The sequence below is a fragment of the Desmodus rotundus genome, chromosome 11 (assembly GCF_022682495.2).
Source record: "Desmodus rotundus isolate HL8 chromosome 11, HLdesRot8A.1, whole genome shotgun sequence".
Lineage (NCBI taxonomy): Eukaryota > Metazoa > Chordata > Mammalia > Chiroptera > Phyllostomidae > Desmodus > Desmodus rotundus.
In genome coordinates this window covers 28,268,769-28,290,700 of record NC_071397.1, presented here as the reverse complement: position 1 = coordinate 28,290,700, position 21,932 = coordinate 28,268,769, and the positions used below count along the sequence as shown (strand labels likewise).

At 37.3% G+C, this 21,932-nt stretch overlaps 1 protein-coding gene across 2 annotated transcripts in view; it reads right to left on the bottom strand.

Moving 5' to 3' along the window:
• Positions 1 to 21,932, bottom strand: part of ADGRB3 (adhesion G protein-coupled receptor B3) — a 693,569-nt gene that overhangs the window by 375,282 nt on the left and 296,355 nt on the right. For both annotated transcript variants that reach the window (XM_053914265.1, XM_053914266.1), the window contains exon 9: positions 3,904 to 4,098. In XM_053914265.1, coding sequence (XP_053770240.1) covers positions 3,904 to 4,098 — 195 coding nt within the window. The remainder of the gene's footprint in view (positions 1 to 3,903; positions 4,099 to 21,932) is intronic.

Below are 21,932 nucleotides of genomic sequence, written 5' to 3'. Positions count from 1 at the left end.
ATAACTCAGGGTGGCAAAGTCATCCTCAAATCTGGACCGGGGATGCTTCTTAAGTGAGGAAAGAGGTAGCGACCCATCACCCAAGTCTGGGCAGGTCTGGCTGATACGTCAGTAAGTTAGCATGTGCACAAAGCATGTGTTCATTACAAGTTTAGCCCTGGTAACACTATAGGCAGAAGCCATAGGAGGTCATTTCCCTGGGGAAGAGGCCTAGCACATGCCTCTTTGCTGAAGGGAATTTGTCATAGTTCTTCAAGATTCCCTATTCTAAACTTGTGGCTACCCACAAATCCATTAGGTTGAGGCCCCAGGACCTCAGACTGTATCTGTATCTGGAGGTAGGGCCTTTGTAGAGGTAAATAAGTTAATATGAGGCCCTTAGGGTGGGCCCTTATCCAATCTGATGGGTGTCCTTATAAGAAAATGACATTGGGCACACACAAATACCAGGGGTGGGCACACATAGAGAAAAGGCCATGTGGGGACTCAGGGGGGCAGGCAGCCATACGCAAAGCTAAGGAAGGAGGCCCAGAAGAAATCACCTTGGACTTCCAGTCTCTAGAACTGTGACAAAATAAATTTCTGTTGTTTAAGCCACCTAGACTTTGGTATTTGTTATGATAATCAATGGAATCACAATAGAAAACTATACTACCTGTACAATGTGCTAATCCACATCCTAGTATTTTCTGGACTCTGAAGAAAATAATGGGGATTCTGAAAAGACAAAACTACCTCTCAGGCCTGGCTGGTGTGGCTCAGTTGGTTGGAGCATCATCCCATAGACCAAAAGGTTGAGGGGTCGGGGTACATACCCAGGTCGTGGGTTCGATCCCCTGTTGGGGGCTCATACAAGAAGACAACCAATTGATGTTTCTCTTTCACATTTCTCTCTCTGTCTCTCTCTTTCTCTCTGTCTCCCTTCCACTCTCTCTCTAAAAGCAAGGGAAAATGTACTCAAATAAGGATGTAAAAAATAAAGGAAAAAATAAAAGAAAACTACTTATCAGACATTTTATTGTGTTTTAAGGAAATAAAACCATAGCCATTTATTTACATTCTAAGGCATTTACCAGTTGATAGGATGTACGGTATATGTTCCTAAAACATCCTACTGCCTTGCATATTCTGTGCTCTCCTATGGGGACCATGGGCTCCTCACAGGCAGCTGCCATCCGTTAAATTTTGTTCATGGTAGGGTATACTCATTGATTTGTGAAGCATGATTTGTTGCTAATATCTCACCCACTTAAGGAAGTTATTTGGCGCTGAATTTCTCATTTTCACCTTTATAGTAAGGGCAAGGTTTAAATACTGACTAGAAGGAGCTGTTACTTGTACAAGGCTCTCTCAACCACAGAGAAACAACAGGAACCCTCTCAGGCTGTTAAGTACAGAAAACAGCAGTTGTTTATGACTTGGAGTGCTTGTCAGCTGGGAGTGATGGTCCTGTTCATGACCTGGCTCCCATTGAGCCAGGGATCCCAGGTACTGATTGAAGACATTCTCCTCATCCACGCCTTCTACAACTTTCGAATGGCTCTGCAGTGTTGACGTCAAGGACTAATGCCTCTTTTCTGACTCCCATTTTCCATGGCACTTTTCCTCTATACCAAGTGAAAAAGAAAAGAAAAGAAAAAAAAAAAGCAGTGCCATCCTTTCCTAGTCAATGACATGAGAAACACCTAACCTTCCTTTCTCGGTCATTACGATTCCAGCCTAAACACTGCTAGTTCTAGAAAGGAAAGTAGAAAATGCAAGAAAATTTGGAATTCAAGATGAGTTTAGTTTATGTCATATTAAGGCTGAGATGTTAGCCAACCAGAAATGCCCAGAAGATATTAAGGGAGGCTATAAACTAGAGTTCAAGCAAAGACAGTAAATGTATATAAAATATGATAAAATATTATAACATTTTGAATGAAAGAGTTAACAAGTCCTATGGGATTTCAGAAAAGACAAAGATCGTCTTCAGATGGAGTTTGGGGCTTCTTGGTCTGGCATGCAGAAAGGCTTGCTAGAGTTGGCCTAAGATCTTGACCGGCAGGGATGGGAGAAAAAGGAATTCTGGAAGAGGAGGGCACAGCAGGTGCCTGAAAAGACACCAGTAAAAGCAAGGAAAGAGAACAATTGCAGCTCCTGGTGTGTGACAATGACTGGGGCACCTGTGTGCTCTGAATTTTGGGTGTATGTGGAGGGTAAATGAGAGACTAGGATGAAAATGGAGGAACCTATTTATGATAATGCCACAATGACAACAAAACAGTCAGCCAAATCACTCTATTTCATCAAAACAGCTAATGGCCATGACTAAGCCTTTGGTTAAACTAATTGTTCATTAAGTCAGTGCACTCTCATGAGTACTTCAATCAAAATGCTTCTCCCCAAACCTGGTAATCTCAATTGCTAGAACTTCAGCACCTAAAACCTTAAAACTCCACACTTCTGAGATTTAGGAGAGGCCCTGGAGGTTATTTAGTCCACCATTCTGTTTGATATTTCAACCGTGAGCGCACATGTCTGAGGAGCTTTGAAATGACAACTTTTCTATTCTGTCAAGGACTTCAAATGTCATTTCTTAATGTGAATGCTAATGAATAGAAGTATTGCAGAACTACAGGGGGAAGCTATACTTGGCTTACTTTATTTAATTTGAAAATTGAAGAGCTGTTTTATTCTTTGTGAGGAAAAAAAGCATTTTTTAAATGCTCAAATGACGGTAATCTCCCCACCCTGTCCTCCCCATGTATCTTTACAATTAAAAATACATTCCTGGGCACTGGTGATATGGTATAGAATGCAGCTCGAATACTTCTCATAGCAGTTACTTGCAGCAGCGTATGCACATATTTAAGTAATATATGTGCCTCCATACAAATCAGGGTATCAATATTATTTATGAATGATTCCATAATTCCAAAAATGCCTCCTTTTACTCTTTCCCTCAATAGCTGATTAAAACAACAACAACCACAGAAATCCAACCAAACAAAACCCTCTGCATTTTCCAAGTGAAATACAAATAAAACTCCCAAATGAAGAGTAGGCTGAAAGAAAACTACTTCATCTGGGAATTTTGCCAAACCTTCACTTTAATTGAACTCTGTGCAGAGATACAGGAAGGACATTATGCTGGAGATGCAGAAATCAACTCAGCATCCTTGGCAGGAGGACATTTTAGCCTACAGCACAAAAGGAGTTAATCTGAAATGCAAACTACAGTTGCATTAAATATGCTTTGTTTGCCATTCGACAACCTTTGTTTTAATGGCAAAGGCAATGCTGAAACTGGATGAGTACTTCAAGTTTATTATGGACACAGATGAGGCTGCTCTAGAAGTCTTCCATGAAAGGAAAAATATGCTGTGAGGAGTTATTGAATTTCTGAATTTCTTATCCAGAACAATTCTCTATTTGCTTGATATTTTCATATAATGGCTCCACAAAATTAAATATGGCCTCTCCATTCTAATAGCAAACCCCAAACAAAACTTAAAGTATGTCTTCTTTGAACGTTATAGTTAATGAGCTTTGGTTATGCTTAATGTACTTTTAATAGTCTCCTATGGCAAGATGGTGATATTAAATGTGGGAATAAAAAATCCATGATACAACCTTGGATTTGCTATAGCGTCTTTTATCTGAGGGCTCAAAACACTTCACACACATCCTCACTCAGTATCTCCTTGAGGTATATTACGAGCATTTTATGGTTGAGGACATTGGGTGTAGAAAAAGACTAAGGGAACAGAGGTCACCCTCAGAGCTCACACCAAGCACATCCTGGAAGTTTGCCGGAGCGGGAGTGAGCACGGCACTGCCTCCTGCCTGCGCTTGCTTCTTGGGGCCAACAATTGATTGCATCTCCACTAATCTTTTCCCTCACGGGATTGTCTCCCTTACCTGGACACCATCAGAGGCAGGGATGTAACTTGCCCTTTTAAACGTGTTGGTCACATTTCTGAGGATTTCCACAGACATGAGAAGATCTCCTGCATAGAAATTTTTCCTCTGAGTTAAATCCAACAGTGTCTTGGTCACCTGGGACATTCCGTCACTTGCCAGCATTCGCTGCCCCTTAGCAAGGTGTTCTTTAATCTGGATGGTCAAAAGAACAGAATAAACATCAGAATCTTCATTACTATTTTTCTATGTATCTTCATCAAACAAATGTGTTCAAAATTGGACAGTCGACTTTAAAACAGCTTTGCCATACTTGGGAGGACTTCAAAACTGTAAATTGGGTGTTTCCCACACTCAGATGAATACCAAGCATATGAAAACTAATGAGTGTATATACTTTGGCAGGTGGACAGACTTGCCTTATCTCGTTCTCAGAGCACACAATTCAACACATTGGAGAAAGTGTTGAAAGTGTTGAAAGTGTTGAACTTAGATTTTTAATTGAAGTAAAAATAAAAATTACTTTTGCATGGGGTAAACGTGGAAATTGTTTGTAAGCTGTGCTCCAAGATGGGAGATTATAAACACTTCAAAATTTCCATTTTTATGAACAAGCCAAATTTAATGATTTTTGTTTTACCTCTTAAAATAAACATATCTTCCTATAGCAGCAAAACTAAGTTGTCACAAGTACATTGTAGCTTTAGAAGATATCTCTAACTTTACAGATCTACTGTGGCATGACTGAAAGGTAGATTAGTTTTATTTTTAAAAAGAAATAAACTAATAACAAAAAATAAGATGACAAAAAAAACCTCTCAGCTAAGTCTTCAGCAGCAAAATGAACTATTCATATGCAAACCTTCAATTAGTTTGATGGCCAGAGAAATATGCCATCAATTTTCATATTTGCTTATCTTACAGTTTAAGGGAAGAAAAGTATCTTATAGTCTAAAAGAATGGTAAAGTAAGAGAGGGTAATGTGATAGTAAGGGTCCATATACTTTTCCTTGTTTATTAAAGGTTAATCCTTATCATTCCATTGCTAAATTTGTGATAAAATTAATTTATCAAAAGATCATGAAATCAAGAACTAACACACCAGAGACATACCAAAATAGAAAGGGTAAAGTGTAATAATTGTAATGATTGATTTCCCATTAAGGATTGGGCAAACAAATCTTATAAATTGTGGTAATCAATCTGAACTAATCAAAAATGTTAGGAGTTTTTAAAAAATGTATTTAAAAACTGTATTTTACTACTTCAGATATTTTATTTTTCTGTAGTCTCTAAACCTCTGTCCAAAAATATTTTGGTAAAGTAAAAATCTTCATACATATTCTATTTGCCTTACCCTGATAAAAGACAACATAATCAGGCAGTTTATTTTGTCCAGTTTTCTTCTTTCATCAACCACTGCCTAACGCCCAAAGGGTTGCTATAGATACATCAACAATCACCCCTTGCCTATGTGTTCTCTGAATTACTGATAAATAGTTGCGACTTTCTGTTTAGGTAATGGTTTCCATAACTCCATGTGTTTGCATTGCCTATTCCAGCCCTCTCCCTTACACCATCTTGCATTTATGCATCACTTAGATTTAGTATTGGTTCTTCTAAATTTCCTTTTTCTTTCTTTCCTGGTGCCCTGAATGGGAATTGAACCGACGATCTTTCAGTTCTTAGGCCAGCGCTCAATCCACTGAGCCATACCAACCAGAGCAGCTCTCCTAAATATTGTAACACAGTTAATCAACTTCCTTGATTATGTTATCTCTTCTATGTTATCTCTTCTCTTACAGATATATCACAGTATCACAGTGAATTACAATCATTTGCTCACACATCTTTCTGCCTTAGCAGTCCTTCTGAACCTGAGGGTGGGTTCCCTGCCTTAATCACAGCCTTAGAATATGGCACAGTAACAGTTTCTTAGAGTCAATTAATTTTTTTATGTCTTAACTATACCCTTATTATGTAATACAATGGATTATCTTTGGAACCAGTAGGACCCAGGTTTTTATTTAAACTTTGCAACTTATCATTCATGTAATTGAATCTATAGAAGACTCAGTTACCATGTCTCCTCCAAGATTTGGAAAAGTGTGCCTATCTGGTTAAAATATTTAAAAAATCATTTTCTTAATTCAAATGAAAGCACACAAGCCTAAGATAATTAGCACAAGCTACTGCACAACAGAAAAGCTTCTTGCCTCACCGTGGGCTGTGTGCCCTACACAGCCCGGTTCCCGAGGGCATCCAACACCTTTCCCCTCGTTCATGACGCCCTAGTTACTCTGGTCTTTTGTATTGTACCTCAACGATAAGCATGTGGGTATCTCAGAGCCTTTGCACTTGCTTTTTCTTTTGTCTGGAATCTTCCCATAGAAATCCATATCCTCTTTTGTCACTTCCTCAGCGAGGTCTAACCTGAGTCCCCATCTATTATGGTACCATTATCATTCATCTCACTTTCCTTCATGGTGCTCAACCTTATCTGCCATTGTGCCACCTATTACTTGGCTTATTTTTTTGCCCCCTCCCCTCCTTTGGAATTTAAGTCTTGTGAAGAAAGAGACTTTGTCTACATTGTTTACCCTTATGTTCCCAGCACCTAGAGGATGTACTCAATATACTGAACAAAATTAAATGAAAGCATGAGTGAATGAATGAGTCAATGTCCTCCTATGTTCACATTAGGTCATAGGATTAAGTTAGGCACACTGCCTTATCTCATTCATCAATGTAGCCCATTGCAAACACTGGTATTAAATAGCATGAGAAATACCTGGCTTAAAAAGAGAGAATAACTTCTGGGCTTGAAAGTGTCTGGTTCAGCCGGTGGAGTGTAAAGAAAGTTTTAAAGTGAAATGAAGTTAATAGGGTCTAACCTAAAAAAACATGAAATTCAGTCTTCAGTTTTGTGCTGGCAATGCAGAGCCCAGCTGTGACACTCAGTGCCACGGAGGACTTAAATGGTTCTCCATTAGGAAGGGAGCACAGCGATGGTTGCCAGGCGAACATCCTCTGACTACTTCAGATCAGCTTTGTATCTATTTTGGCAACACATGTGCATCCCTGTGAGGGATCTAATTTGCTGAAATCTAATGTATCCTTCCTTTCAAACAAAAGCATCATAATACTGACTTGAATCTTGAGGACTAAAACATTTAGACATTTTTTTTCCTGTTTGTAATAAAAATAGTCCAGAAGGCACTGGATGGCTCACTTAATCAGCGATAGGAAAGCCAGTCTTTCATGTGCAGGTCAACATCAACCACGGCCCCAGTCAGTAGTAAATTAATGTATTGTCCATCTGACAGCTGTTTTGCAGGCTTATGGGGAATAACTTGTTCTCAGTGGAGCTCTTTGCAAACAGGTGCCCAAATCACACCACCAGCTCTCACAAATGGCATTAATTAGCATCTTTCCTGGCATTGTTGGTGGAAAGCACCAAGAACAAATACCTTGAAATAGCTGTACACACTAGTATAGACTATTGGTAGCAATTATACAGTGTAGTGAGAATTCAGATAAGACAGATATCCAACCAGAACATATGTGGTTGATGAAAAATTACAGTTTCTTGATATTCCTTCCATAATATGAGTATACTGTAAAATTTCTTTCCTTACCATGTGCCTACTTAGATTGACAAATCCATGTTTCCCTGCAGGTCTGTTTTTCTCTTTTTTCTGGATCTTGAAGAATTACAGTTCAGATTGAGTTTTTTCAACTTACTTTTTCTCTATTTCAAATTGTCCCTTATTTGCATTCTACCTCTTTCCTTTGTTTCTATCTCTATGAATTAACTCTGTGCTTATCTTTGTGATTTGAATCCCATCCAATCTTTCTTTTGCAGCCCTTTCCTCTCTCAAAAATATGGCCTGATATTGTATGTATGTATGTATGTATGTATGAACTTTATTGGGGTGACATTGCTTAATAAGATCATGTAGGTTTCCAGTGTACATTTCCATGATACCTCATCTGTATATTGCACCATGTGCCTACCACTCAAAGTCAGTATTTTGATGAAAGATGTATATCTTATTTAAATATCAACTTTTCGTATTGCTACTTCCTTTCAACTATTGCCTTATTTTGATTCTCTTCAAAATAAAAATCAGAAGTATGAAATCTGATTTGAACCCCACAACTATTTAAGTTGCAAATTAAACTCAGAAGTTATCTTCTAAGCATTCTCTCTGGGAACTCTTACTAGTATGTTATGTTTGTAGAACAAATGGAATCTTAAAATCTGGATTTAAATTGTCCTTTACAATTGATGACATAGGACCACTGGGCAAATCATTTGCCTCTTTCCTAGGATCATTTGATATGTACATCAAAGGAGGCAAATATCATCACATGGCTGTTATAATGAGTTACTGCAAAGACAGATGTCAAAAGTAGACAGACATTCAGTGACTGTTTCCGTTCTGTTATCTTCAGTTTCTAATTCCTCCGAATACTAACTATGTAATGCCTTCCATATCCATCCTTCTGATCTCTGGGCGAGAGAGAGATCCCACTGCAGGTCTTCACCACCTCTCACCACACTCCTCCCAGTAGTCGCCTCACTGGTCTTACTGAGTCTTTCTCCACCCTAAACTTATTCTATGTTCCCCGTCTCCAAACATGTTTTCTCTGCTAAAGATAAATCAATAAAAACCCATGCATTTTCATATTAAATACATCCTCCATTGTTTGACCTATAGACCATCCAAATATAATCTTAACCTATAATTCCAATCATTTATCTCACTATCTTATTTTACCCACCCACTATTATTCTCCCCTATTTCTACACAGTTAGTGATTACTAGTTCAGTTTTACTCTTCCATTCCTGTTGCTACTTAGTAATTTAATCTACCTTGCTTTTGAATCCCTCGAATTAGTTTTTGTTATATTATTACTGATTTTAAACTAATACTCTAATGCTTTTTAATCAGTCTACTTATTCCACTATTGTTTCTTAACAAGTTTTCTTGAATTCTCATCTATTTTTAGTGTATTGTCTTTTTTTCCTAATCTTTCAGCAATTATTTTAGTTAAGTTCTATGAATAGTAATTCCTTCAAATCTTTGACTTACTATTTTTTAAAGTTATACTCATTTTCAAATGACCTTTTAGATACAGGTGTTTTTTATTTCCCCATTAGCATTTTCATAATGTGACTTTAGTGCCTCCTGTTGTAAGTGCAAAGACTCTCTGATCTTGCACAGACTAGCAGTCTTTGCTTTGTGGTATCTTTGAAGATTTTCCTTTCAATCTTTGGTATAATGTAGAGTAAGTTTATGTGGATTTGCTTTAGCTTACTAATTTTTTTTCAATCTCAATATCTTATCTATCTTCAAGTTTGGAAAATTCTTATGTACTAACTCATAGAATATTTCTGCTCCCTCAACCTTTGTGGTCTGTTTCTGGAATACATTTCTATTATATTATATACATTCCTATTAAATGTATACTAACTTTCTCATTCAATTCTTCTTTTCTATGTTCTCTTTTATATTTATTTCTTTATCTATCTATTCTGGCTTATAAATGGTCTTTTACCAGGCCTAATTTCCAGATCACCAATACTTTATTCAACTGTGTTTCATTAGATATTTATTCTATTCACTCATTTCAATGACAATATTTTCCACTAATAGAGGTTCTACTTAATCTTTTTCATATTCTTTCATTCTTTATCTGTGCATTCTTTTATCTCTTAAATTATTTTAAACAAACACTCTAGTTTATTTCATATTTTCTATTACTTTTACTTGTTTCTTTGTTAATTTTCCTGGTTTCTGCATTTGATGATTCTCCCTCATGTTATTTGTAATTATTGTGAACTCATATTCACCTTTTGGTGGCCCCAAGGTGCTTGTTTGTGAAAGAGTTGCTAGAAACTAGTTTTGACTGTGTTTCTCTGAGGGTAGGGGTCCTCAGGCAGTTCAATGATACTGGATCATTTTTATGCTAATTATCATGTGAATTTCCTCTCTTTTTGGCTCAGAGTAGGAGTTTCCATTTCTGGAAGATGGTTTTAGTCTCTCTTCCTCTAAAAATCTTATATGAACTGCAAATTTCTTAGACACATCCTAGACCTGTAGGGTTTTCCTAGTCCGTGATGCCAGAGCAGCCAAGATAGTACTGGACCGTTGCGGAGGGTTTGATAGAGCATCACTACTTTTGTGTGAGGGGTCTTGCCAGCCTTCAAAAAAGCTTTAGAACCTCAGCCTCCACCACCTAGGACTGGCAGACAGCCTGAAACGTTCATGGGCTGCTGAACCATCAGCTTTCCCCTACAACTTGGGCTTTGGTTTCTTTTCTCTTCATTTTTGGTACCTAAGGACTTCCCTTTTTTCTTTTGAATTCAGATATAATACAGCATTTGAAAATATAGTCTTGCTATGTTTTTGCAGAAGTCCTGAAGGTCGTCTGTGAAGCGTCAGCGCGGTCTACCCCACTGCTCCGCCGCCGTTGCAGGCTCTCAATGCCAGCCCGACTGAACTGCTCGCCGCTTCCCTGAGAAAGCCCCTGGATCCTGCTTTTGCTCCCCGACTTACATTGCTCCCCGTTCTGTGACTTTAAATGTTCTCCCCAGATACTTTCGTTATTCTTCCTTTCTCCTTCCTCAATTCTTTTCAAATAACTCAAAAGCCTGATATGACCTCTACTTTCAAACCTCATAGAAGTAAACTTTCCCGTCGCTTACATTAGTATAGTGTTTGTGTACTTATCTGTTCTACTAGGCCTTAAGCTCTTAAAGAGCCTGTAACTTCTTATTCATCTTTGTTTCCCCTGGAATTTCTAGATCATTTTCTGACCCACAATGGTATTTTCTCAAAGTGCATACTAAATTAAACCGAAACTACAGAAGAAATTTTTTTCCTTCTCTAACAATTATCCTCAAAAGTTAACAAAATGTAGCAGCTCACTATTATTCAAAACAAAGATATATGTAATAATAATTAAAGAACTTTTACATTTCCTGACAGAATTGCCTTTTAAAAGATGACCTATTAACATAAATAGGAAAATTATTTCAGAAATGTTAAATGTCTACAGTTATAGTTATAAAATTGCTACCTTTCAAAAAATAACAACAATGACAATAGTGACATAGTACTTGTCAGGCGCCTATTATACGGTGATCGTGGGACTAAGTGTTCTACATGAGTCACCTCACCTGGGTTTTAAAAGAACCGCAGGAGGCATCATGATGGTTCCCAGTTGGCAGATGAAGAAGTAGCACAGACTCAGTGAGGTGGACTGTGGTCCCCAGAACTGCGTAGCTCCTAAACTCTACCAAGATTTCAGCTCCAACAGTTTGATTCCAGAATCTATGCTCTTAACCACCACCTGCTCAACTCGGGTTTCATGTAGGGCTTTTGTTAGAAACTGTCAAGATGCTTAAACATTTAAAAATAATTTTCAACGGTATTAGTTTTAAGGAGTCATTAAATCTTTTTCAGATGAAAAAAAGAGCATGAGAAACAGGAGATTTGCAGCAACTTGCCGGGCTGTTGAGGTGTTGCCCATTATTTGAGTAGTGGTCATTATTTTGGAATATAATGTGTGAACCTTTCTAAAGCCATTTACCTGTACCTATATAAAAATTTGGTAGGTAGTTTTCTTCAAGTAGACAGAAAAATCTCCCAGAATACATCAAGGAGTCTACTTCCCTTGGGTTATATTTTGTAATTCTCTCAATTTTAGTCACTAAAATAGCTCAGAGAGGTTTAATAATTTAAATATTTCCTTTAAAATTATAATTGTTAGTGACATGTCTGCTCACATTGCAGTATTCAGTGACTATTTCTGCTCCAAAGGAAAAGTCTTAAAAGTTTCTGTGTCATTCACATTTAATACTGTTGACAAGATCACCCCTGAAAGAAAGAAACTGATGTCTAAAAATAGTGGCTGTTTATAGTTGTGGGTTAAGTCTCCTCGCTGTTTACATAGAGAGATACAGTGAGGGCCATGGTTTAAAGAGCTTGTGTGTTTCTTAAATAACCTTTGTCTTTCACTTTATGCCTCCTACTGCCAGTTACGGTTGCCTCTATTATGTGACCCCTAGGTTTATCGTAGTCATTCTGTGCAAAGACACAGTTTAAACATGATACATCTGTATATTATTTTTAGCATCAACTCCTACAGGCCATCTGTAAGGTATATTAAAGGCTCTCACAGTTCTCAGTGGTTTTAATTAAAAGATAATTATATAAGAAACTTCTTTTCATAAAGCAATAATCTAAATATACATCTTTGCTTCAGTTCAAAACTCATTTTCTAAGATCAGTCACTCACTTGTTGATGATATGAAATTATTTACAAAGGTATCTGGTATCTCCAGGAAAGATATCACTCTGTATGCAAAAGAAAGTGTACCCTTTGTTCTAATACATAAATGGTTCTCAATTTTCCTTATATTTGAAATATAGAACCTGTGTTCATCACAGACCTGTCCGAGGGCTAGGAGTTTAAGTCTGAGGGAAAATTCTTGTCTAGAGACAACACTACGGGGTGGATTTAGTCCGTAATTCACCTGCATAACTTATATGTGTATTGCACAAAGCCTAGGATAAACAGCATTTGGCCATAGGGCATTAGGTATCCCGGTTTTTTGCCCAAGCAATTCCTGAAGTGAGGATTGTAAGGTATTGTTCTGAGAATAAACTGAGTCATGGAGAAAATTGATTTAAAAAACTGAATCAGGTACACTGTATTTATTTCCCTGGGAAGTCTAGAAATTCCAAAATAAGAATGACAGCAAAGAAATTTACCTACCCAGTAAATTCTAGAATAGCTTTAATTTCAGAGTTTTTGGCTAGAATTAGTCAGAAATACAATTCCTAAGCAAAGGACCTAGGTTGGTGAAAATTCTTTTCCTGACATCAAACAAGTCTGGAAGTTATTAATATTCTGGGTGAGGTGATGGAACTGGAGCATTCCCCAGGAGCTCAAAGCAGATTGGTCATAGACTACGACCCGAGCTTTCCAGAACCTTCTCAATGGGAGGCAGAACATTAAGTAATCTGGTATTTCTCTAAGACTTTTTCAATTCTACCTCCATCACTTGAGTTTTTCTACTTCTAGGGATATTGCATCAGTTAAAATGTGATAGGTTATGTTGCATTAACAAGCAACGTCAAAATCTCAGTGCCTAAAAATAACAAAGATTTACTTCTCAGCTCACAGTACACACCCAGCCCAGGTCATCAGGGACGCAGTGTGTGTCATCGTCATTCGTGGGTTGAGGATGAGACCGGATAAAAGAGTTGGTACTGGCAATGGCATTCTTAGGCCTGGCACACAAAGATCACTTCCACACACAACCAACGAGCACATGTGGATGCCTAGCCAAAACGGGCACCCGCCTTCAGGGCGTGAGAGATGCAATCCTCCCACGGAACTAGGAGAGGAAAATGAGACATTCCCTCACAATAATAGTACAATATGTCTTATAATGATATGGAGCTGGCTATCGCTCATGTAACTACTTTGTATTTGTCCACCAAAAATTTAATTTTTAAAATTTGTAGTTTCTTTTAAATGTTTTTCCATTTTACTTCTTTGCATTCATCCACCAAAACTTCAACCATATAGAAAATCTGCCACAGGCTTCTTTTTTTTTAAAAAAAATCCTCACTCCAGGATGTTTATTGATTTTAGAGGGAAAGGAAGGGAGGGAGAGGATGTGAGGGGGGAGGGAGAGAGGGGGAGAGAGAAAAAAAGAGAGAGAGAGAGATTGTTGTGAGAGAGAAATGTTGATCAGTTGCCTCCCATATACACCCTGACTGGGGATTGTCCCCCAACCTTTGGTGTACGGGAAGATGCTCCACCAGCTGCGTCACCGGCCGGGGCTGCCACGTGCTTCTTAAACTCTAACGTGCATTTGGATTTCAAAGGGAACTTTTCAAAATGAAGCTTCTGACTAGGTAGGTCTCAGAGGGCATCTGGTTTTCTACATTTCTAACAAGCTCCTGGGTACTGCTGACAATTCTGGACTTCAGAAAACATTTTGGCTCTACCAAATGTTTTTTTTTTTTTTTTACCTGCATCCAACTAGCTCAACTTGACTGGAGAAAAACCACAACTAAACTGATGAACTTCACTCTTAGTTCTTTTTTTCAAACCTCAGTACAATATCACCTTCTGCAACCCCCAAACACACCTGCCTCAAGCTACTCCTCCTTGCCTTCCCTTCCTTATTTCAGACAATGACATCACTATCGGCCAAACACACTCACTCAACCTTAATAAAGGACACCATCATCTCTCATTGGGATTACTGTAGCAGGCTTCAGAGGTTCCAGTCCGGCTACCTTAGGGTCTATTTCCCTTAGAAGAGTCATATGACCCTTTTTAATGTGTTGAATCACATCAATCCTCTACTGTCAATAGCTTCCCTTTGCACTAAGACTAAAATCCAAACTCCTAGCAAAGCCTTCAAGGTACAGAGTATTTTTTCCCTGCCTATTTTTCCAAACTCATCTTAGCACAATCTCTTTCTTGTTGTGACTCTGGTCACTGGATCATCTTTCACTTCCTCAAAGACCTCAAGGTTATTCATATGCTATTCTCTCTAAATGAAATCTACTCTCATTCCCCGGCAAACTCATTCTCTCCACTCTTTGCATGTCTACATCCACCTCATCCTTCAGGTCACGATTTTAAAGGTCATTTCCTCATAGAGACCTTGCTGACTTTTTAATCTAAAGCAGTGCCCAAACATCACCCCCTATGGTGGCACTTTGTTAATTTTATTCAACATGCATATGTTTATAAAACATATATCACAATTTGTAATTATTTTATCTCTTTTCTCATCTATTTTGTATTTGTTGTGTGTATCACATTTAAGTTGTGCCCTCAGGTCCTTGCACTGTGTTGCACAGAGTTATGTTAATGGGTCGATGAATGGAAGGGTGAATGATTGAACAATATTATATGCTTTCCTTTATAGTATTTTTTCTGTTGGCATTTGCCAAAATATAATTTTCTGTACAAGTATATTGTGTTAAATCATCCTATGAATAAGTTCCAAGTCAGTGAATTTTAATGGCTAAAACTAACTACCATTTCTTCTATTTAGTCACACTAAATACATATCTCAGAGAAGCTTAAAAATCTCCTGGGCTTTTATTATAATCAGTAATATGTTGTGAGATCTTTTTTAAAAAGAGAAAAAATAAGCAAAACTGTTAGAAGTATTATATATCTATAAAATAGACTCCCTTAAAATGTCCTGGGAAGTATTATTATACGAACATAAAGATTGTTTTTTATAATAAAGTTGAAATGTATTGGTTTAGTACAGTGTACTAATTCAATTCATGTAAGGCCGATGCTTTTGCCAACACAATTAAAAATATATATATAAATTACAGAAAATCATACTTTTTAAAGAACCAGAGATCTATGAATGACATAAATTCCCAGAAAGAGGAGATCCTTCCTGAGGTATGCCAACAAGTTCAGCCAATTTCTTTCTTTCTTTTTTTCCCCCCTTTGGGAATATTTGCCAAATCTGGGCAAGAAGTTAGGAGAAGGTGTGGCCCCAGCAGAAGCCCTCTAGGGCAGAAAGAGAAATTAATCTTTTTTGGTGGCCCAGGGAAGGAGAAATATATTTGAAATTTAAGAGTCTCTAAAAATCTTGCTGGGACTTTTCTCCAGGAGACATTCTTGAGTTTTTGAACTATGTTGAAGCTTAGGAGTTAGAATGAAAACTTCTAAAAGGCAGCATGCAATTTTCTCCATCCTTTAAGTAGGAATTTAAAGATAAATGCCTAGCCAGAAAAGAGTCCAGCTTTAAGCAGCCAGCTGACCTTCCCCTCAAGATATATGGTGTATTTGAAGTTACCTGGGCAGAAAGCGGGGGCACTGAACTGGGACCTTCTGAAAGGCAGAGCTGAATCTCCACAGTGTCTCAGTGTTGGTAGGATGGGCACACATAGGCTGTCCATCCAAAAGGTTCGGTGGGAAAGGGGAGTTAAGCAAACGCTTTCTTACTAAGACTGCAAAATGGCCTTGACCCAGACCCATTATTGACTGCATTAAAGTATCAGCTCTCACTATATTTGGACAATCAAGGAAGGCAGGAAGGAAGGAATGCTTTTTGGCGGACGTGAACATTGTCTAAAGACCCGACGTTTTTTTATACACAATGTCTGACAGTCAATGGACAATTACTAGGTCTGCCAGATGATGTGACTGACAAAACAAAAGCCACTTCACAGATTATCCAGATATTGGATTTACCTGACAAGGTATTTAAAATGACTATGGTTAAAATTTTAACAAAAACAGAAAGGAAAAAAGACAAAATAGACTCTGTGCATTGTTTGGATGGAAAATTTAAAAAGAGTTGAAATCTTTAAAATAACCTTTAAAGAATGCATATTCTAGACCAAGTGTTAGTGACCCACACACAGCTTGTGGGCCAAATCCCAACCCCATTGCCTGCATTTGCATAAAGATTCTTTTGAACACAGTCTTGCTCACGTGCAGTCCATGGCTGTCCTTTTTGCTACAACAGCAGAGTTAAGTAGTTACGACAGACACCATATGGTGTGTAAAGTCTACAATATTTATCTTGTCCTTGTCATATACTGTGAACTTTGATATATGAACTATTTAGAATATCAAGACCTAATTAACACCTTCCTTCCAAATTATATATATATATATATATATATATATATATATATATATATATATATATATATCCATTAGCTCCTTCAGTGCAGATAGCATTCAATAAATGTGAGGTATTATCATTTGCTGAAGAATCAGTGAACTCATACTTTAATTCAGGATTGCATGTTAAAAATCTTTGGAACTGTGATGTTCCACTCAGATCTCCAAAACCATAACTTGTGATCCTGAATAAAACTGTGAGGATTCTGTCCATTTTAAAGAAAGTAATGTTTTTCAGCTTTTCTTTGGCATTGATGAGTTTGCGACGAATACTTGAACTCTGTGAGGAACCTGATGAACTTTTGAAATCTGGCAACAAGACGAAAAAGGCAATCCAGTACTACACCTTGTACACTTAAAACATGCGTAGACACATTATCCCATGAGAGGGCCATGCAATTAGAAACACATGCATATGGATGCCAAACTAATGTTATGATTAGTAATGATAATAACTCCGATTTATTGAATGTGTACTATGGTAACAACTGGTATGGGCTAGTAATGACTCCATTTAATTGGCCTTGAGTGACCTCCCATTGGTACATTTTAAGAACTCTGATGTGATTATAATGGTCAGCCGGGATTAAGAAACTACTGATTTAGCTTTTTCTCCCAGCTTTACCCATTACATGCTGTTTACCAGCCATATTTCATCACAGAAAACTTGCAGAAAAAGTAACTCCTGTCTCTCAGGCACACTTACCTCAACTTAATTGATGCATATTTCAAAATTGAAATCATCTGCTGCTGGACCAAAATATTAGGTTCTTTGATTCTTAATTGCTCATTAAAAAATAAAAGACTTTGATATTTTTTGGCTCAATAAGTATTTGTTGTAAACAAAACTATGGTGGCTATTGTTTTCTTCTAACTAAGCTGCAGTACTAAAATGTGTTACCCTCATAATTTAGGTAATGTGCTTGGTTTTGTGCAATGAGGTGGTAGCCGAAAAAGTGTGTGTGATACATGGTTTTATTGCAATGAAGGAAAATTCACCCAAAAGGTAGGAACAATGAGGAAAACAATAAAGCAAACCTATTCTCTGCCTCTGTTTCTCTCTCTGTCTCTCTCCTTTCCTCCTGTCCTTTCCCCCTCCACCCCCAGCTATCAATTGCTATGTTTATCTCTCTCTCTCCCCTAATGAACCACCATAAAAGTAGAGGAAAACAGGAAAAACAAAGACCTTAAACCAGGATTCAAGCTCTTTGACATTCCTTCCCACAGAGTTAAACTTCTGATGACTAGATAGAGTACTGTTCCAACTTTTTTTTTTTAGTTTTTATTTAGACAGAAGGGAAGGGAGGGAGAAAGAGAGGGAGAGAAACATCAACGCGTTGTTGCCTTTCACGTGGCCCCCACTGAGGACCTGGCCTGCAGCCCAGGCATGTGCCCTGACTGGGAATCGAATGGGCAACCCTTCGGTTTGCAGCCTGTGCTCAATCCACCGAGCTGCACCAGCCAGGGCCCCAAACTTCTGTTCTTAAAATGTTTGTTAAACTGAAGTTTGAATACAGAAACAGAGGTTTTAAGGAACAACAACTTAAAAGGGAACGTTCATACCCAACTATTCATATTTCCATATGAAGGACTTTCTGTTATTAGAGAAACAGCTTAGATTTTTTTCTCTCCCATTACTCTCTCCACTCCGGGGAAGGGGTGACTTACTGTCTAATGAATTCAGGAGGAAGCACTGTATACCCAGTTCAACTCCTTTGGCTTTAGAGAGCTGTCTACCTGCAAAGGGCATGCGCTCTGCCGGTTCTACCTGGTCTGCCACTCTGTGTGTGTTTGTGTGTGTGTAAAAGGGACGGGGAGGCAGAGAGAGTGAGGGGGGGGGAGGGTGAGGAGGAGGAGCAGCCCGTGATTGTCCGATTGTATCAGAACCAAGATAGGTCTATTTAATTCCAGGGAAGGCTGGCCCACTAGGCCACAGAATTCAGCCATTTTCTCTAAATAGCTTTATAAGTATTATAACAAGTATACTTAATTTGTCTAACTACTGTGCCTAGTTCACAACAGGTTCTGAAATTATTTCTACCTAGTCTGTAAAGAATTTAGAAAATATCCCGGAGTATAGAAATATTAACATTGTAGAAAATATAAAATTTCTAATAATCCCACTACATCTAACACTTTATGTCTCTATCCTCAATTTTTTTGTGTGTGTTTGTTTGCTGCTTGTCTTTTTTATAAACAAAGTTGGAACATGGTGTTTAATTTTATATCTTATTAGGTTTCCAAACAAACTTCAGAATTATTAGCTTATTAAAATTTTTATTTAATTGCCAAATAGTTTCATAAAGTAATGTCATCAATCACTCCACATTTCTCATTCCTTTAGCCAGGAAATTTTCACATGAGGGGTAATAGTTATTACATTCAATTGGTTAATATTCAAAACTATAAGTCTGGTGTATCACCTTCTCAGAAACCTCCCGCTGCAGGTGTCCTCCCACTGATAAGAAAAGTGGAGGAGACATTCTTTACACAAGGCCACACAGAATCTCTAGTTTATGTCAGCGTTATGTTAGGCACTAGAGAAATAAAGATTAAAATATCATGGTTTCCGTCCTCAAAGAATTCAGACGAGATGTCAAGACAATAGATTAATGATTTGGTATGTTACATCGATTAATGACTGCATCTGGCTATCTTAAATAGATTTATAATTATGAGAGTTCATAGAACACATTCAACTGTTCACTGATGATAAATGTTATTTCAAACTTAGTCTATTATTATGTATTAATAAAAACGAGTACATAAATATTTTAATCTATATACATATGCACATATATTGTAATTATATGTAATTATATGTAAAAGAGTTGGAAAAGCCAGATCTATTTTAAATAATTCTCTGAAGTAAGTACCAATTAACACTTAATAAGCTTAATGAATATAGAGGTACAAGTAATGAAATCCCTCAAGGAAAACAGAAAAATTAAATTGTGAGATTATGAATTCTACTAGAGAGAAGATGCACAGTCTTCAAAGTAATGCAATAATCGGTGGGAATCCGAATGCTTCCTTATCACAAGCACTGTCTAGCTTTGCTACTCAGACGAAGCGTGGAAACCAGCAGGAGTAAGAGCATGCAGGGAAGTTGATTTCATTGCTGTCTACAGTTGACTATTTTAGAGTATATATGATAAAGTCAATGCATTAGGTAAGCATTCTTTAAGGCACAAAGGGGTTTTATAATTCCTGGAACATCTGGCTATCTTAAATAGATAATGGTAAAGGAGAAGATCATGATCCCTAGGCCAACACCAGATGTGTGTATGTAAGCATGTATAGGCATGTCTATATTTCTTTATGTGGTTTTAGTAAAAATATATGTGACAGCAACATTATCCATATATCCATCCATCCATCCATCTATCCATCCATCCACATATATCTGTATTGTTTAGATGTAGAGTTCAAGTTAATAATACATTGAGTTCTAAAATTATATTCTTATTGATATAATATTTTTATATCATATGATTTCATTTGTGTATGGAATCTAAAAAATCAAAACTAATGAACAAACAAAACAAAATAAAAACAGACTCACAGAAACAGAGATCAAAGAGATGATTGCCAGAGAGGAGGGGTGTTGAGGGTGGGGAAGAAGGTTAAGAGAAATATAGTAAAAAATATTAGTGGGGTGAGCACACTGTAAAATATAAAATATTTAATCAGAGATGCAAAATAAAACCACAATGAGATATCACCTCACACCTATCAGAATGGCCATCATAAATAAATCAACAAACAACAATTGCTGGTGAGATTGTGGAGAAAAGGGAATCCTAGGGCACTGTTGGTGGGAATGCAGACTGGTGCAGCCACTGTGGAAAACAGTACAGAATTTCCTCAGAAATGTAAAAATGGAATAGCCTTTTGACCCAGCAATTCCACTGCTGGGAATATACCCTAGGAATTCTAACACACCAATTCAAAAGAACTTATGCACCCCAATGTTCATAGATGTACTACATACAAGAGCCAAGTGCTGGAAACAGCCTAAGTGCCCATCAGTAGATGAGTCGATCAAAAACCGTGGTACATTTACACAATGAAATACTGTGCAGCAGAAGGAAGGAATTCCCACCTTTTGTGGCAATAAGGATGGAACTGGAGACTATTATGCTAAGTGAAAGAAGCTAGATGGTAAGAGACAAATACCATGTAAGCTCAGTTATAAGAGGAATCTAATGAACAAAATAAACTAATGAGCAACCCAGAGACATGGAAACATGGAACAGACTGACAACTGCCAGAAGGAAGTGGGAAGAGGGATAAGGGCTGAAAGAAGGGCAAGGGGCATGGACAACAGTGTGGGAATTGACTGTGGGAACAGGAGTAGGCTGGGAGGAGGAGGGCAAATGGAGAAAATTGGGACAACTGTAATAGGATAACAATAATAATAAAAATAAAAGAAATATAAAAATAAAAGTAAAAAGATATATTTTAACTCAATGCATTCTCTATATCTGTAGTATTAATATTTTATAGTTACATAGCTATTTTATAACATTTCACATATAGTATGTCATCTACATTTCCTCAAAACCTCCAGAGATGATAAGATAATGGTAACAATTTCATTTTGCAAATAGCAGTCAAGACTTGAGTGAGATCATATGGCTTTTTCAAAGGACACAGAACCAGAAAATGTAGGGCAGATGATTTCAAATGAAAAGCTCCAGAAAAGAGTTAGGCTTTGGAATAACTGTACCTGGACAGAATATTCACTCTTTGTCTCACTAAGTGTATTGCTCTTCTGTGAGTCTTCAGTTTCTTTCTATGGAAACTGAGGCAGGGCTACCCAACTTGCAGGTTCTTGGGAGGACTGGAGTTACTTTGTGGAAATGCTCAGCTTGTAAATGGTATTTTTCAGGGGATAAATACATGGAGGCTGCTTTTCATTCTAGAATACCATGCTCTTGGTTTGTGTGTACAAGTCAACAAGGGCATATACCCAATGGCTGTCAAATTATTGATTGATTTCTATGGGTTTCACAATTTGAGATCATTTCTTCTATTTCAAAGAATGTTTCTGTTTCTCTATTAAGGGATGACCTGCACTTACAGAATGTAAACTCATTTAAATATTACTGTATAAAACACTGAGACAGTAAAAAATAATTTCTGTAAAAATGTGGTATTATTCACTTTTAACAAATTGTAAGGACTGACTTATGATTTACTTAATCAGTACAATCATTCCCAGTCATTCATTACCATGAATAAACAAGATCTGAATATGTATATTATTAAGATTAAATTTAAAAAGTGTAGTATGTAAAATTGGAGAAGAGTAAAAGTTCAC